Source organism: Eurytemora carolleeae, unplaced genomic scaffold (assembly GCF_000591075.1).
Source record: "Eurytemora carolleeae unplaced genomic scaffold, Eaff_2.0 scaffold471, whole genome shotgun sequence".
NCBI classification, from domain to species: Eukaryota; Metazoa; Arthropoda; class Copepoda; order Calanoida; family Temoridae; genus Eurytemora; species Eurytemora carolleeae.
Window position 1 is genome coordinate 103,134 of NW_019396402.1, and position 15,940 is coordinate 119,073.

A 15,940-nucleotide genomic window follows, 5' to 3' on the forward strand; every position below is an offset into this window, starting at 1 on the left:
ACATTTATATTAATAACATTTTTGAGGCAAAACATGAGATTTTTAAAAATTTTGTTTCATAGACTTTCTTATTTGTGTTTGGTATTGAAAAATAAACACCACATTTATAATATTATGATTATTACCATTATTATTATCATCATAGTTTTTACTATTATTATAATTATTATTATCATTATGATAACTTTTGATAATGTTATAATTATTTTTATTATTATTATTACCAGCATAATTTTTACCTTTTTCATAGTAATTATTATTATTATTTGTATTATCATTAAGTTATCGATAATTTCAGAATCTAATTCGGGAACTCGGGATGTTATTATGTGACTTATAAACAGCTTTCAACTGTTCCAATCCAGAGGCTTTCAGGTATTGTTTACACCCCCCTCTCAACCTCCCCTTTAGGTACACCCCCCCTCTCAACCCCCTTTTAGGCCCTCAATCCTCCCCCCCATCCATAAAATAATCATCATCATTTTGAAATCCTTCTACCCAATTGTGAAATAGACAAAACTATACAAAACTAGACAAAACTTGACAAAAATAGACAAAACTAGACAAAACTAGACAAAACTTGACAAAAATAGACAAAACTAGACAAAACTAGTCAAAACAAGACAAAACAAGACAATACTAGTCAAAACTAGTCAAAACTAGACAAAACAAGAAAAACCTAGACTAAACTAGACAAAACAAGACAAAACTAGACAAAACTAGACAAAACTAGTCAAAAAAAAGACAAAATTGACAAAACGGATCAAGAAAAAAACCTATAGTTAAAGAAAACTAGATAATGCTATCTGAAACGAATTAAATGAATTCTTAAAACTAAGACTCAATTATTAAAAGAAGGAGGAGGGGGGGGGGGGTCAATGATTCAAGGAAACAAAGGAAAACAAATCTCATTGTATTAAAAACAAACAAAAATTTAATTTAGTGTCGTTTGCAACTATTTCTTTTTTTTCTATTGTCGAACTATAGAGATAGATAGATAGATAGTATCTGGATCTATTATCTGCGAACAAGACAAAAACTTGAAGATTCCTCCCCCACCAAAACTTCTTTTCTTTTCTTTAATCAATTCTTATTTTAAAAGTTTATAAGAGGTAGAAATCTGTCGTGGGCGGGAAAGGGATAAAAAAGGTAAGGAGGGATGAATAAAGGTTAGGAGGGATGAAAAAAAGTTAGGAGGGATGAATAAAGGATATACCTATTCTATCAATAACTCAATTTGATGAGAATATTGGGACGAAATATCGAAATTTTAAATTGTTATTCCAAGATACCTGAAACCTAGTTAAGCATGAATGGGTATAAATGAAGGGAATAAGGATGAATGAATGAATGAAGATGAATGAAGGGAAATTTAGAATGACTGATTGAATGGGTATGAATGAAGGGAATAAGGATGACTAAATGAATGGGTATAAATGAAGGGAATTGGGATGACTGAATGAATGGGTATGAATGAAGGGAATTAGGATGACTGGATGAATGGGTATGATTGAAGGAAATTAGGAACTGAATAAATGAGGATGAATGAAGAGAAATAAGGTTGATTGAATGAATGGGTATAAATGAAGGGAATAAGGATGACTGAATGAATGGGTATGAATGAAGGGAATTAGGATTCGACTGAATGAATGGTTATGAATGAGGGAAATTAGGATGACTGAATGAATGGGTATGAATAAAGAGAATTAGGATGACTGAATGAATGGGTATGAATAAGGGGAATTAGAATGACTGATTGAATGAAGATGAATGAAGGGAATAAGGATGACTGAATGAATGGGTATGAATAAAGAGAATTAGGATGACTGAATGAATGGGTATGAATAAGGGGAATTAGAATGACTGATTGAATGAAGATGAATGAAGGGAATAAGGATGACTGAATGAATGGGTATGAATAAAGAGAATTAGGATGACTGAATGAATGGGTATGAATAAGGGGAATTAGAATGACTGATTGAATGGGTATGAATGAAGGGAATAAGGATGACTAAATGAATGGGTATAAATGAAGGGAATTGGGATGACTGAATGAATGGGTATGAATGAAGGGAATAAGGATGACTGAATGAATGGGTATGAATGAAGGGAATTAGGATTCGACTGAATGAATGGTTATGAATGAGGGAAATTAGGATGACTGAATGAATGGGTATGAATAAAGAGAATTAGGATGACTGAATGAATGGGTATGAATAAAGAGAATAAGGATGGCTGATTGAATGAATGAAAAAATGCCGGAAAGAATCAATAATGCAATATAAATGATTAAGTTATTAAATGAATAAATTAGGAATTATTGAATTAGAATGAATGGGTTATGATTGAATTAATTATGAATGAATGAACTATGATTGAAGGAATTATGAATTTATGATTTATTGAATTATTAGTGAATGAATTATGAATAAATAAATTATAAATGAATGAATTTTGAATAAATTAATTATGAAAGGATGGATTATGAATGAATCATGGAAATGATTAACGAATTATAAATGAATGAGTGAATTATGATTGAATAAATGAAATATGAACATTTAATTTTTTTAAATTAGAAAATTATAAATTTTGAAAATGAATTTAGAAAAGAAGAAATAAATGCATTATGAATAGTAAATAAATGTATGGAAGGATATCAATGATTTAGTGAATTGAATAAAATAATGAATTAAGACAGGTTGAATGAATCATGAATGCATTTATGAATATATGGAATATGGTTGGGTGAATAGCAAACTAATTAATAAATTTTGAACAGTTGAGTGAATTATGAATGATGAATTAATCAATTTATAGTAAAAAAATGTTAGGACGGACGAATAATGAATGAATTAATCAATTCTGAGCGATTGAATAAATTAGAAATGAATTGATGAAAAGTGAATAAATGAATGGAATAATAAATTATATACTAAATAAGGATTTAAGGATTAATGAATCATGAATGAATGTATTAGAAGTAAATGGATTATAAAAAAATATCAAACTTTTGTTAAAAATCAGCGACTGTCTGTACTTCTAGTCTGTACAAAATACAAATAATGAATTAAAGAACGAAAAAAAAGAAATAAAATAGATTTTCCAGAAACTTCTTCTCTCGACCATGTTGACATGACATGTAATAGTTTCCAGTCCAATTTCCCGGATTTTCAAATATCTCGAGTTTTGTGGATTTTTTATTCTTGAAGAAAATCTAATCTTTTGATCTCTGAGTTTGCATTTCATCATTCATTTTCGACATTTCTTACAGCAAAACTGTTTTCATGTTGAAAACTATAATTTTTGTATAAAAGATTTAAATTGAATTAAATTACGCATTTAATAATCTTCGCCTCAAGGCACAATTTTACTCTTGCTGTCAAATTAGCATATATTATCCATAAAAACCTATTCTATACCGTACTCAAAATTCAGGGATGACTACTGTCACTTTTATGTTAAACTTAAAAAATTAAACAAAGAAATGAATGCAGAAAAAGAAAAATATGCTTTTAAAATTTACTAGAAAATCTTATGTTGTGTCATCCCTGAATGCATTCATTCTTTCTTTCATTCATTCATTCTTTCATCTTAAATCATTCATCCCAAGACTTGAATTATTTATTAGTTGTTATAAACTTTTAGCTAATCATCATTTCAAATATTCTTAAGACAAATAAGCGTTCATTTTGTTGCCGTAATCCCTACACCCAATACACCCTCACTCACCCTGGATTAACCAGGGTGAGATGAATTCGGTTTCTTTTTTTAGAATTCAAGCATTTGTTTGTCTATAATTCAACAATTTCTCAACTTTTTTGTTTTGTTTATAAAGCATGCCGACAAAAAAAATATAAAAGAGAAACGACAAAAAAATATGTTTAATTGGTCAAATTGGGAAGTTCTTCATGTTAAAAAACGAACCGTTAAATCTGAAGTCGTTGGTGCCTGAAAAACCTGTGAAATCCTTAGATTTCACTGGTCCAGGGGGGGGCTGAGCCCCCATATCCCCTCCTTCTGAGTGTACGCCTCTGACTGCAGTCTTCATCCTCACCACGTACTGCAGTAATTCTACACAGTACACAATCGGCCCAAATTAAAAATTTTACATCCCCCAAGGTTGTATAACAAAGTTAGTTACTTTCGACGTGCTTCAATGTACGGAAAATGTCGTCTCCTAAGATAGATAGATAATTACCCAATATGACATCAATGATTATAGAGGCAAGATGGACGTCATATTAGGTATTTATTGTTAACTAATTGTTCAAAATTTCAAATTCAGTGTACATTTGACAACAGAAATAGTGTACACTGTGCATTGTACGCTGTACACTGTATGCTGTATACTGTATGCTGTACACTGTACACTGTACACTGTACACTGTACACATCCTTCTTATCCTTCCCATCCTTCCCATCCTTCCCACCCGTCCCATCCTTCCCATCCTTCCCATCCTTCCCATCCTTCCCATCCTTCCCATCCTTCCCATCCTTCCCACCTTCCAGTTAAAATTCTTCTAAAATAAAATTTTTATTTGCATATAAATCTAGATATATCTATAAACTTCAATTCATATCAAAATTCAATTTGTAATATTCCTTGTTAAATTTAGTTTACCAAAACTATTACGTTTTAAAAATAGAATTTGTTCCCTCAGTTAATTTATTTATTTATTTTTAGAATTCTGCTTTCAAATACCCTGTCAACATTGTACAATTAGGTAATAGATAGAATTAAACATTAAATTGTAAAGGAATACCTTCACCTCAAACTATGATTTTAGAATCCGCATATCTTTGCAACCTGATGTCGTTGACTTTTGATATTTCAAACTTTGAATTCTGTTAGAATTGATAGTAATAGTTTGATCTGTAAAAAGTTGCCACCATCATGCAGGTTTTAAAAATATAAATTAAGTTCGAGGCGAGTATTGTTATGCTTCTTATAATTCGTTGTAAAGACTCTACTAAAAACAAAGAGTAAGTTTATAAAACCAAAAAGTTTCATTTGATATGATAATTGAGTAAAGATATCAGGATAGTAGTGGACCTTAAATAATTTTCCAAAAAAAAATGTCTTACGCTGGAAGCTTTCTAAAATGTGTTCTGCTTACTTTTTAAAAAGGCAAAGACGTGTTGGTTTATTTTAGTAACATATTTTTTCTTCCGCACTGTTAAAAATTTTTGAAACATAAGGTTAAAGGGAAAAAATACATTTTGCCTGTAAGGAACTGACAGATTAAATAAAATAATATTTCTTTTTCAGATTTCGCGGCTTTCAGTTTATATATTTCAAAGAAAAGAGACATATTATAATACAAAAAAACAGACATGAAAGCTCTAACATTCTGTCATGTACTGTACGTACTACAATCTCTGTATATGGTGAATTGTTACAAAGTACGACCATCTCTGTATGACCCTGTGGAGCTAGTACATTTTCAACTACTGGATGGTAGTGAGAACGTAAACAGAAATAGATACGATGTCATCCCGCCCTACACACTCTCCCCATCTCGTCCCGCCCTCCCGTTACTCAGCAGGGGAGAACGGGAAACCGGCTTTGACGAATACCTGGACGGTACGGCGGAACCATCCTGTCGTGAGCTGAGAAAAATGTGGCGGTTAGCCCGGAAAATCCATAATAAGGTATATATATATACATTATACATAAAATTAACCTCACTGAACTGGGATGATATGTTTGGTGTACTGTCCAAATACTTTTTTTAAATCCTTACATCTTTGCAACCTGATGTCGTGGACCTTTAATAATTCTTACTAAGAATTTGACCAGATTATGTCGAAATATGGAAGGTTGGTTGCAAAGATATAGTGATTAGCAAATTAGAGTTTGTTTAGCACTCTGAAATCTAATACTTAAATGCTGTAAAAGATGGGGGGGGGAATTTTTGGAAACCTCTTTGTAGGATTGTTTTTATGGGATGTTAACATTTTTTTGTAGAATTCATTGAAACAGTAAAATTTTTGCTTGTGCAAATCATGATGAATTTTACATTTTTGAAAAGCCCTTGACCACATCAACATCTCAAAAAGGCAATTTTTTAAGGCAAATGGTAGGAGATTATATCAATACAATGAAGACAACTTTCGATTTCAATTTTAATTATATCAATTTGTTGAACAGTATGTATATTGTATAAATAAAATTAAAAGTCAAGAGAAGCTTCATCGCTTTCATTGTAGCGATATAATCGCCTACCACTGTATTGTTAATCTTTTATTTTTATACTTTTATAATGCAATATGTTTATTTTCTGTCTACTCCAGGCAATTGAAACAAATGAGATCCCACGAAAAGTTCATTCATTCGCAGATTTCGAAGCTGACAGATTTAGAAATGCCAGGTAAGAATATTAAAACGACGCAAAAATATAAATGCCCGATTTAAAACGGTATCCTTAAAACCTTAATCAGATCAAAGATAAAATCGGCTTTCTTAATAAAAAATTGTTTATTTTTCTCCATTGTTTTTTTTTCTTCATTGTTTCTTGTAAGCAAGAAATGCGCAAGTCACTTTTGCTGAGAAACCACAAATGAAAATGAGCAATTTAAAAACAAAAGCACACTTACCAAATTCATGCTTGATCGCGGCGAACCATAAGGGAGGATTAATTAAAATACATTTCAATCTAGGTCTGTCCTGACGTGTTTTCGACCACCTTTTCATTCTTAAACTTTCCCTTTAAAAGTTTCCAATTCTTAAATAAAAGTTTTTCAGGAGTTAATTTTCTTTTAACAAGTTTAAGTATAGAATAATCTCCTGGAAAGTTAAACATTTGATTTATTGAGTTCAAAGCTGGATTAATTCTTCTAAAAAGCTTGCAGAGACTTTGCCCCCCCCCCCCCCCCTAACACACCTACACACAGACTTATTTTCAAACTTTTCAATCTTAATTTCCTATTTCCTGAAAAAACATCTCCGGGTTTTAGATATGTCTCTTTGCCCCCTCCTCCAACTCCAAACTATCCTGTTGCACCCATGCCCCCGCCTTCACCTTCTTATTTGTACGATCTATAATGTATATATATTTTATACTTGTTATGTATATTTGTTTGTCTAGGGCTTTATGACGTCCAAACCTGTCAAGTTTTCTGTTTTTCGTTTTAGGATTTTTGTGTCTCCAGTGAATTTTTTGTGTTGTATAATTTTGTCTAATATTAGAGTCTGTCAAGGAAATTCGTGTCATTTGATGATATATGTGTCCCTAATTTAGATTTTTGTGTCTTATGAAGTTTTTTTTGTGTTCGATGAAATTTTTGTATCCAGTGAGGATTTGTTTGCGTCTAATTAGGATTTCTGATTAGGTCAGGGGGAACTTTACAGTCAAGTTAAGATTGGAACGAGTGGCGCGATGCTCCCTGATTACATATTTTTTTCTTTTCTAGAAGATTCCGTGGAAAGAGTGGGAGTAGCAGCCCTCGGAACAGAAATAAGGGAAGTAAGGGAGGATCTAAAGAGGAGGTACGTGAATATTTCTAATAATGGAAGTAAGGGAGGTACGTGAATATTTCTAATAATGGAAGTAAGGGAGGTACGTGAATATTTCTAATAATGGAAGTAAGGGAGGATCTAAAGAGGAGGTACGTGAATATTTCTAATAAGGGAAGTAAGGGAGGTACGTGAATATTTCTAATAATGAAAGTAAGGGAGGATCTAAAGAGGAGGTACGTGAATATTTCTAATAAGGGAAGTAAGGGAGGATCTAAAGAGGAGGTACGTGAATATTTCTAATAAGGGAAGTAAGGGAGGAGGTACGTGAATATTTCTAATAAGGGAAGTAAGGGAGGATCTAAAGAGGAGGTACGTGAATATTTCTAAAAAAAATGGACTGTACTGATATAATTTCACGTGACTAGCTTTATCTATAGAATGGCATTCTCCGAGACATAACGGACCCTTCAAACTTTCTCTAATCAATATTGTGGAAGATATTGTCGGGTTTCTAGCTTGAAAAATCAGAAATGAGCAAGTTGATTGATTGAGAATCAATCAATCAATATTTAACCAGAATATGATGGATATCTCTTGTATATTTAATTGGACAAAGCTTTTCAATAATACATTATCTCCAAAGTTCTCTTCTTTAATAAAAACAAATATCCCTCATAACCCTGTCAGGATTATTTTTAAACATAAGAACACAAACCTTATCAAGATTAAACATTTTCTTCAGGACAATTTATTTCAGAAAAAATTGTCATATGTTTAGTACATAATTGTTTTTCATAATCTGATCTAGTAAATAATAAAATACAGTTGCTCTCCTGATAACCTTGATCTATAAAATACCCGCCACGAGGTTAGAGATAATGATAGGATGACTCCTATAGCAATATATCTAGAAGGAGACGGCTTATTTGGTGTACCGTCCCAGTAGTACTGTACAGCCCGCTCTAGCTGGTTCCGGTTCTTAAAATGAAACAGACCTAACAATGTACTGTCTAGGATGTGTACGGTACGGTGAGCTATAGTCAAGATTCTGAGACGGTAAAGCGTCCCCGGGACCACGTGAGGACCGTGTACACTGAACTACGGGACCCGGATACACCCCTCAGCTCAGATCCAAACCCTGGCGCATGGAACTCAGGAATACAATATTTTGAAAAATCAGCTCCAAAACCTTCACACTTCGACAACCTTCACTCTGAGCTACGTCAGAGCCAAGGGTTGCCGGCTAGGTCGGATAAGGGATCAGGGCAGGATTGGGGTAAACTACTATACAGGGAGAAACAGAGAAAACCGTCTCAGTTCGACTTGCTCAGAAGCACGTTAAAACAGGTATAAAACAGACAAGTTTAGTTTTTGCATAATCTGATCCAGTATTCATATCTATAGTAACTGTAGTAACGAACAGTAATGTCTTCGTGCGGTATATATATAAACACGTTGGTACCGCGGCATTCCAGTGTTACAGTTTTGTAACGAATCTCAAAATACAGCAAGAACTAGAATTTTACTAATAACATTTTCCATATTATGTGAAATGGGTCTGTTTACACCGCACTATTTTTCATTGAACTATCTAAAGTTAAACTTAAAGTTTTAAAGTCGTCTTCCAATTCCACAGTTATCTGAAGTGTAAAGGCTGGCTTAATTAAAATGAAGAAACAAATAACTCTCGAAGTTTCTTCAGATTCCAATTTTCACTGACACGTCAAAAGGGAAAAAATTGAGACTTTGCCCCAAACTCAAATGTTCAAAATCCTGTATCTTTGCAACCTGATGGTGTAAACCTTCGATGTTTCAAATATAGAATTTATAGTTTGAAATATCTAAGGTCTATGACAAAGAAAATCAGAGTTTGTGTCAAAGATTCAATTCCTATAATGCATTGTTCGAAAATAGTGGCTTACTTGACTTGGATAGCTATATTTTCTCCCTTCATGATTGATCGAATGAATGATATCTCTTGTTGTAAATCTAAGACCAGCTGTGCACTGTCCAGCTTTTCAGGATTATTTCAATCGTTTATGTTAGCCCTGGGATCCTGGGATCTTATAGTTCGACCCAGCCATGGCAAATACAATAATCTTCTGCCAATTCATTCATGAACTCTTATCCTAAAACCAGTTTAGATTTTTGCCTATAATGCTCACGAAACGACCCATGACGTCACCATTCAAAAATCCGCGAAAACTGAAAGTTGAGAAAACCGCAAAAGAGATTGTTCATCTATTTTATGGAAGACATAGTTCACTTATTAATCTCAAACAGTTTTTTTAAGCGCTAGAATATCAGAATATCAGAATTCTTTGTCAGTGTTCACAATCACAACAGAAAGTCTCGGTTTTAAAACGAATTTGCGGATTTTTTTCTATATTTGATTCTACGGTTCTACCAAAGCAAATTTCAGACCACAAAGAAATTGCGATGAATTGCAAAAAATGGCTTTCTTTGGATTCCCAAGTTATTATTATTTGTATTTAAAAAAAAATTAGTTGATTTAAAAAAATTTAGGATGGCGGAAGAAGTAGATTGAATTATAGAGACGAAACCAGCGGAGCAATTCAAACCGGAGGAATAGTAGACAAGGAACATTGGAATAGAAGGAAAAATCTTCGAAAACACAAAAATCAAGATAGAAAGGTAGGAAACCGTGAAAGTACTTCAAAGTTTCATTCATCAATAAGTTTGCTATAAAGTTGTGTTGATATTTCTGTTTAGATTTGCCAGTTTTTCTTGTTTTTGTTTATCTATCTGAAGACTTGTATGAAACACAAAAGATAATAAAAGAATACTTTTCAATAAAATAATACACTAAAAAGTACAATGTTCTATTTTATGACTTTTTGCAACAGGAATAGAAGTTTTAAATGTGAAGTAATGACTCTTTTTCCTTTTTTTTGTTTACCCTTTTGGTGCAAGAATTAGGATTTTTCAAAATACTCACTATTATTAAATAAAAGTATGGTTAGTCATTTCTTTTTAAGAAATTTACATTTATTACATTTTTTTCACAAATTAAATATAATGCATGAAATTAATTTTAGAATTAAAATATGGTCATAGAAATAATACAATAGTTAAAGAACTAAACATGCAGGGTTACCAAGATGGGATGAGACTTTAGATCAGAACAGAAACAATTGTACGGAATTTGTTTCTGTCTTTATACCAAATCATTAAAAGCTCAGAAAACTCAATCTAACTTTGAAAACGTCATATTTGAAGAGTTTCAGGTCGTCCTTACAGTCTCGTCCTTATTGGGTACCCCCTGTTCTTTCAAGACTAATTTTATTCTGCAGTGTGTCCCAAAAACATGATAATTAAGATGTAAAGATAGTTTTATGATCTGTTCTCACAAAGTGTGTTTTAAATAAAGGTTATACATATTTTAAGCATTCTAAAATTTGAACAACCTCTTAAAATGTTTTAACAGTTTTTGGGGTTTTAAGCATCATATTTACAAAGTTAGAAGAGCCAATAGATTTTCTTTTCGCAAGAAGACGACATGTATTTATCTACTTCTGTCTGTTGGGACACACCGTATCTTTGCCCCGCATGCTTTACTAACCCACTAATAATGAACTAACCCTATAGATAGAGGAGCTAGAACAAGCTTTGTTGGATGGTTTCAGACGGAATCAGTTCCCAATACAATCTCAACAGGTAGATTATCTATCTATCCATCGAGTAGTATTTAGCCAATTACTCCTTTCAACCCAAAGCTAGAAACAATCGCGTTGAATTTTTTAAATGAATATGTCTACAGCTACAAAAAAGTATAAGTGAGAAGGAAGTTAAAACCAAAAATCAAGGCGTCGCGAATATCCAAGTCAATGATATTTAAGTTTCAGAGTTGTCTTTATCTCAGTAAGAAATGGAAAATTCAATCAACAAACTGAACGAAACGTTAGGTTATTAGTTGTAAAATCTTGATGGGTGGGTACACCCTCACCTAGTGTGGTATAGTGGAGGGGTGGGTACACCCCCACCTAGTGTGGTATAGTGGAGGGGTGGGTACACCCCCACCTAGTGTGGTATAGTGGAGGGGTGGGTACACCCCCACCTAGTTTGGTATAGTGGAGGGGTGGGTACACCCCCACCTAGTGTGGTATAGTGGAGGGGTTGGTACACTCCCACCTATTGTGGTATAGTGGAGGGGTAGGTACACCCCCCACCTTTTAATTCTTTTTAAAATGATTTAGATTTGATTTCATCAAATATCTCATTTTTTCTCTTTAAATTATGGTAAACTATACAAACTATACCATTTTGATTAAATGCTAAGGCTTTCAATTTAAGGGGACAAGGAGAACGTAATTAATCCTCTAAACACAGATTCAAAACTTTAAACATAACACAGTTATCTAAAAACAGGAAATCCAAGTGTTCACTGGCGAGGATTTTTAAAGTCAAAGGTCAGTAGGGTACGGTTGTGAATCTGACATAATTTCCACCCACAATCCCCCTGCAGAGAATGGTTTAAAAATGTAATCGATTTTTTTCAATATTTCATTTTCCACAGTTTGGAAATTGAATTTTCTTTTTATGAATGTGTGGGAGTTACCTGATATACTGTTTCGTATACTGCTACCTCCTTATATATATATATATTTATAAATATATAGCTTCAAATTTAGATATTTCTCATCCGTAAAAGTATCCGGGATAATTCTATATATTCATGCATCTACAATGTTCATGGATCCGTGGTATTTTAGTTGAGAGAGAAAGAGAGGATAGATAAAAATAGGGTTGTACTTTTAAGCTATAGAGTATGATTTTGAAAATTTAAAATTGGCTGAACTAGGACTTACAAATCTATAAGAACTTATCAGTGTCTTGAATCAGCAAAGGAATTTAGTTCTTTCTAATTCCCCGCGTTTATTATAGTTTGAATATAATACTTCTTGTACATTTTCAATAATTGATAACATTATTGTTACCTTTGTTTTTACGTCACCAGAATTTCTACCAATAGCAAAGCATATCTGGTCATTAACTAGAAATTCCTCTTTTTGTCGTTCAGTACTGTTCATGTGGTTCCTTCGGCCACATATGAGTTTTGTATAACTTTTAAAGTTTTATATTAGTTTCTCAATAGGGGTTCCGATCAACTTCTAAGTTTTCAAATTTTTCCCTTTCGTTTTTCCTTAACAGTCCCTTTAAGTTTTGGGTTCTATCGGAAGATATATATCTCTAGAAACATATCTTCTGGTCTCTGAACACGAGTTTGCCAATATAAAGTAGATATCTGGACCAAACTCTTACATTCATTCATTCAATACCACACCACACAACTAGAAAACCACTATATCAAACCACACAACTAGTGAACCACAACACCACACCACACAACTAGAAAACCATAAAACCACACCACACAATTGGAAACTCACAAAATCGCATAACAAGAAAACCACGATACCATACAAAGCAACTAGAAAACCACAGTATCAAACCATACACCTAGAAAACCACAATACCAAAACCACACAACTAGAAAACCACAATACCATACAAAGCAACTAGAAAACCACAATATCAAACCATTCAACTAGAAAACTACAATACCAACAACAAAACTAGAAAACCACTATACCAAACCACACAACTAGAAAACCACAATACCAAACCACGCAACTAGAAAATCACAATACCAAGCCACACAACTGGAAAAACACGTTACCACACCACACAACTAGAAAACCACTATATCAAACCACACAACTAGAGAACCACAACACCACACCACACAACTAGAAAACTACAATAATCTACCACATACAAGGAAACAGACTAGCAAAAGACGGGCATTTAATAACAACAATTTTGAACCCCGCCATTTTGTTGAAAATATGATGGTGACATCATCACTTGGAAACTTTAAACTTTAAAATTAATTTGTTGAAAGAGTTTGTACCATGTTGGTTTAATGTGAGTTTCTGGTCCCTCGACTTTTTCAGCACAAAATTTACTTTGTAGAATATATTTTAGAGAACAGAAATAATTAAAATCATTTGAAGCGAAAAGTCAGGGAGCCACATTGGCGCAGAGTGGCGCGCCGGCTCTTTAGTACCATCTGGCGGCCAAAATTGGCAACTCAAATTAATACATGTTGAATAATCTGCAAATCAATATTTTTGATCTTTTTATTCAAATTTACATGAAGTGCAACTTGCATGATATTTACTTCTAACAAATAACAAACCAACACTTTAAGAAGAATTCATAACAATAGGTCGTAATATCTAACTATTTATTTATTTAAAATTATTTTCAGTTGCGGAAAGGTAAGAAAGACGAAGCAAAGAAAAGATTCCGCGAACGCGAGTTCTACAAGAACCTGATGTTAAAGGGAAAGTAGAATCTATAATACACCTGTATTAAAACTGCTACAGCTAAAAGTTCCCGGATTTTGTACGACGAAAAATCCGCCAAAAGATTGCTTCCAGAAATTTCAAACACAGAAATGAGCTGCAGTAGCAAAAGACATCTCGAGGTATTTCAATATGAGAAAAATATTTATTCAGTGATTAAAACTGCATTTTCTTGTTTGTCGAACAAAAGTCTAAAATATTTATTATTTAAATGGCATATTTCTATGCTAAATATTTAACCGTGCATGTGCATAGTTACAAATAGCAACAAACTCCGATTCCAGTGAATTTATATTATTTATTAATGTTCAACGTTTTAAACCATTTTTTCTGCAGTATATATTGGACATATCCATGTTTATTTCACATATCTGTTTTATGTTCAAAATTAGCCATTAAGTCCTACATATCAAATTGATTGAGAAAATTAAACACAAGAAACATATCTTATCAAAAATTATATCATTTTTTCAAAACCGTCAGGAATTTTATTTTCCATGTAAAAAAATAATTTTTAGCTGTAAATAATTCATGTAACATTTGTTCTCCAGCCCTCTTGGCTTTCCGGAAAATGTTGGCTTTCAATTATTGTCTTTTCAAGCTTTTTCAAGCTTTCAAGAAACAAGAAATTCTTTGAAGAATGTGTGTATTGTGTTCTAGCAGAAACCTGTCTCGCTACAGAGCAGAGTAGAGGTTCCGTGAATACTCAAATAAATAAAATTCTGAATTTCGGAGATTTTCTTCAATTAATTGCAACTTTTATCGTTGAAAATAATCAAGAATTTCTTAAATTTTGAGAAAAAGGCCTCTGTCACAAAAGGGTCCAACTTAAAAATTGTAAAAATAAACAGGTCGAAACTTTTGAAGCCCGGTGGATAAAACTAACACATTATGGATTTATCAAAATCTATGTTAAAAATCTCTTGGCGAATTTAAAAAAACCGAAAAAAACCTAATCGCCATAAATTAAAAGTTTCTGCTGTTTAAGTCAGGCGTTGCAGTTCAGCGAAATCTTAATCAAAAGTTTTGACCTCTTTGTTTATCTTCCACCATTGGACAAAATAGCTGTGATGAACCCATGCTACCATCTTTCCATTTATATATTTATTCAAAAATCCTGTTTTCTCTTTTATTATTTTATCATTTTATCTAAAGAATCTCTTATATACATATATATATATAGGTCTGAATTATAAATCTAGTCATGTCTTTAATGATACAACCTAGATAGATAGATAGATAATCCTTGATTTATCATCAGTTTATAAGTTATTTTAATGTAGAGCTGGCCATATAAGTATAGAAAATTAAACTGACATTTTCAAGAAATATAAATTTGATTCTTGAAACATGATCACAAAATTTCTGGTCATAAATCATTAATTAAATTCATTTAATGAAACCAAAATTATCCAAATCTGAACGAAATTCTTTAGAGATATTGAAAACACAAAAAAGGCCGACCACATTTTGTCAAAAACATCTGCAATTTCTGTTTATTAATTTAAAATTTTTTACTTTTTTTGTAATCCAAGCCCAGCTCATATTTTCAGAATTTAAAAGAGAATCTATCTATTAAATTATTGACCAAAAATTTATGAGAATTTATATTTAATTTCTGAAAAAAATGTATATTCCTATATGATGATAAGTGAAAATATTAGATTAGATTGTCCGTATTGATATTTATCTATTTCTGGATTTTGTTACAAACATATCATAACTTTCTGTTCATATAAAAAGTATGAAAATACCCTCAAGAAAATCAGACATTTTTCAAAAATATTTAATTTTAGTAATGTGTGTTCAAAAATTAAATATTATAAAATATTTATATTTTACGTATTTGTTCAAGAAAATATAAACAATTTGGAACTTTAAAATCATTCTGAAAAAACATACCGTTCCGCGATATGTCGAACTGAATGTTAGTGATATCTCACAAATTATAATTCCTAATATTCTGTTTGACATTTTAAAATGTTTGATAGTTTCTTAAGTACTTTCTTTTGGGACTAATGTTTCGTTCGTTGAGGGGTCAGAGGGATTGAAAGATTGCTAAAAATTCGATCCTTCTTGAGGCTGA

General features: G+C 32.2%; 1 protein-coding gene across 2 annotated transcripts; it reads left to right on the top strand.

Annotated features, from left to right (window-relative positions):
• Positions 1–270: 270 nt before the first annotated feature.
• On the top strand, positions 271–15,647 carry LOC111702546 (uncharacterized). Of its 2 annotated transcripts, XM_023474275.1 has the most exons (9): positions 271–375; positions 4,688–4,727; positions 5,273–5,655; positions 6,298–6,374; positions 7,417–7,492; positions 8,477–8,809; positions 9,989–10,117; positions 11,072–11,140; positions 13,758–15,647. In XM_023474275.1, the coding sequence occupies exons 3-9, from the start codon at positions 5,338–5,340 to the stop codon at positions 13,839–13,841; spliced, it is 1,086 nt and encodes a 361-aa protein (XP_023330043.1). In that variant the 5' UTR covers positions 271–375; positions 4,688–4,727; positions 5,273–5,337; the 3' UTR covers positions 13,842–15,647. The 2 variants fall into 2 exon arrangements, with proteins under 2 accessions (XP_023330043.1, XP_023330044.1); XM_023474276.1 differs by lacking the exon at positions 11,072–11,140.
• Positions 15,648–15,940: the final 293 nt, after the last annotated feature.